Source organism: Lipotes vexillifer, unplaced genomic scaffold (assembly GCF_000442215.2).
Source record: "Lipotes vexillifer unplaced genomic scaffold, Lipotes_vexillifer_v1.1 scaffold230, whole genome shotgun sequence".
Taxonomy (NCBI): domain Eukaryota; kingdom Metazoa; phylum Chordata; class Mammalia; order Artiodactyla; family Lipotidae; genus Lipotes; species Lipotes vexillifer.
The window spans coordinates 4,685,006-4,686,192 of NW_006775143.1; the positions used below are offsets into that span (position 1 = coordinate 4,685,006).

The 1,187-nt window shown below is 53.5% G+C and overlaps 1 protein-coding gene across 1 annotated transcript in view; it reads right to left on the bottom strand.

Moving 5' to 3' along the window:
• Positions 1 to 1,187, bottom strand: part of COL27A1 (collagen type XXVII alpha 1 chain) — a 146,393-nt gene that overhangs the window by 74,261 nt on the left and 70,945 nt on the right. The window contains exon 15 of the mRNA XM_007449735.1: positions 126 to 179. Coding sequence (XP_007449797.1) covers positions 126 to 179 — 54 coding nt within the window. The remainder of the gene's footprint in view (positions 1 to 125; positions 180 to 1,187) is intronic.

The following is a 1,187-nucleotide window of genomic DNA, read 5'->3' on the forward strand; positions in this document are numbered from 1 at the left end:
GCCCCCCCCCCCCCACCGTGAGTGCCCCCCAACACTGTATCAGGGTAGCCTTCCTTCCGGGCTGAAATGAGTCAGGGGGTGCCCAGCTGTGATGAGACTCGAATTAAGGGACAGGTCTTGTTTACCTTCATGCCCTTGGGTCCTGGGTAGCCAATTGGACCCAATGCTCCCATGTCGCCCTGGGAAGAGAAAGAGAAGAGGACGCCATGAGAGGTGGCTCACAGGAGGCTGGCCTGGGAAGGATTTCGAGGACGCAATCCCCCTGGGTTGATCTTGTAATTAGGCACGTTCATCTCCACTGAAGCACCGGAGTAAATTTCACAGAGGCCCCTCCCAAGTTCATTTCTTGATTGCTGTCCCTTTCACCACTCCTTTCCACCTCATATTAGATTCTTTACATCCCATACTAGTTAAGGCATTTCACTGGAGCTTCTGTGGACCTCGTCCACTTCTGTGGACCTCGATCTCCTGATCTATAAAATGGGGATAATGATCCCTCGCCCTGAAAGCTGTTGTGAGGGTTAAATAAGCATACACAGAGGCTTCGACTCCTCTAGCTTAGTGAGGGGCAGGAACTTTCTGCTTCCAGAAGCTGGGCCACCTTCTTGAGACAACAGCAAGGAAGGAGTGGGGCTGTCAATCACAGACACCCGAGGTGCAGATGGATCCCGTAGGACACTAAGATCAGCGGGTAGGTCCTGGACCACAGGCTGGAGACCCAGGGTCAGATCAGATCAGACTGTCCAAGGCGGGAGCAGAGGAGTTCCTAGACCCTGGAGAGTCACGTTCCCTTCACGGGGGGCCCTTCACTGAGGGCTGGGGAAAGGCCGGGAGGCAGTGAGTGTATGTCGAGGCCAGACCACCTGTCCCACCTCTCCTCTGCTGCTCACTCACTGTGCGATTTCGGGGGTTAACCTCTCCGTGCCTCAGTTCCCTCATCTAAAACAGGGACTAATACTCTGCGCTTCCTAGAGTTGTTTGGAGAAGTAACTGACTTACATGTAGAAAGTACTCGGCACTGCCTGGAGGCATTTTCGGTGGTTACAACTGAAGAGGTGCCACTGGCATCTCCGTGGAGGTCCCACAGCAAAGAATTAGCTGGCTCAAATGTCAATAGCGTTGAGGTGAGAAACCCTGGTCTAAAGGGAAGGGGTGAATGGATTTTCTCTAAACAAGCCCACCCTCTT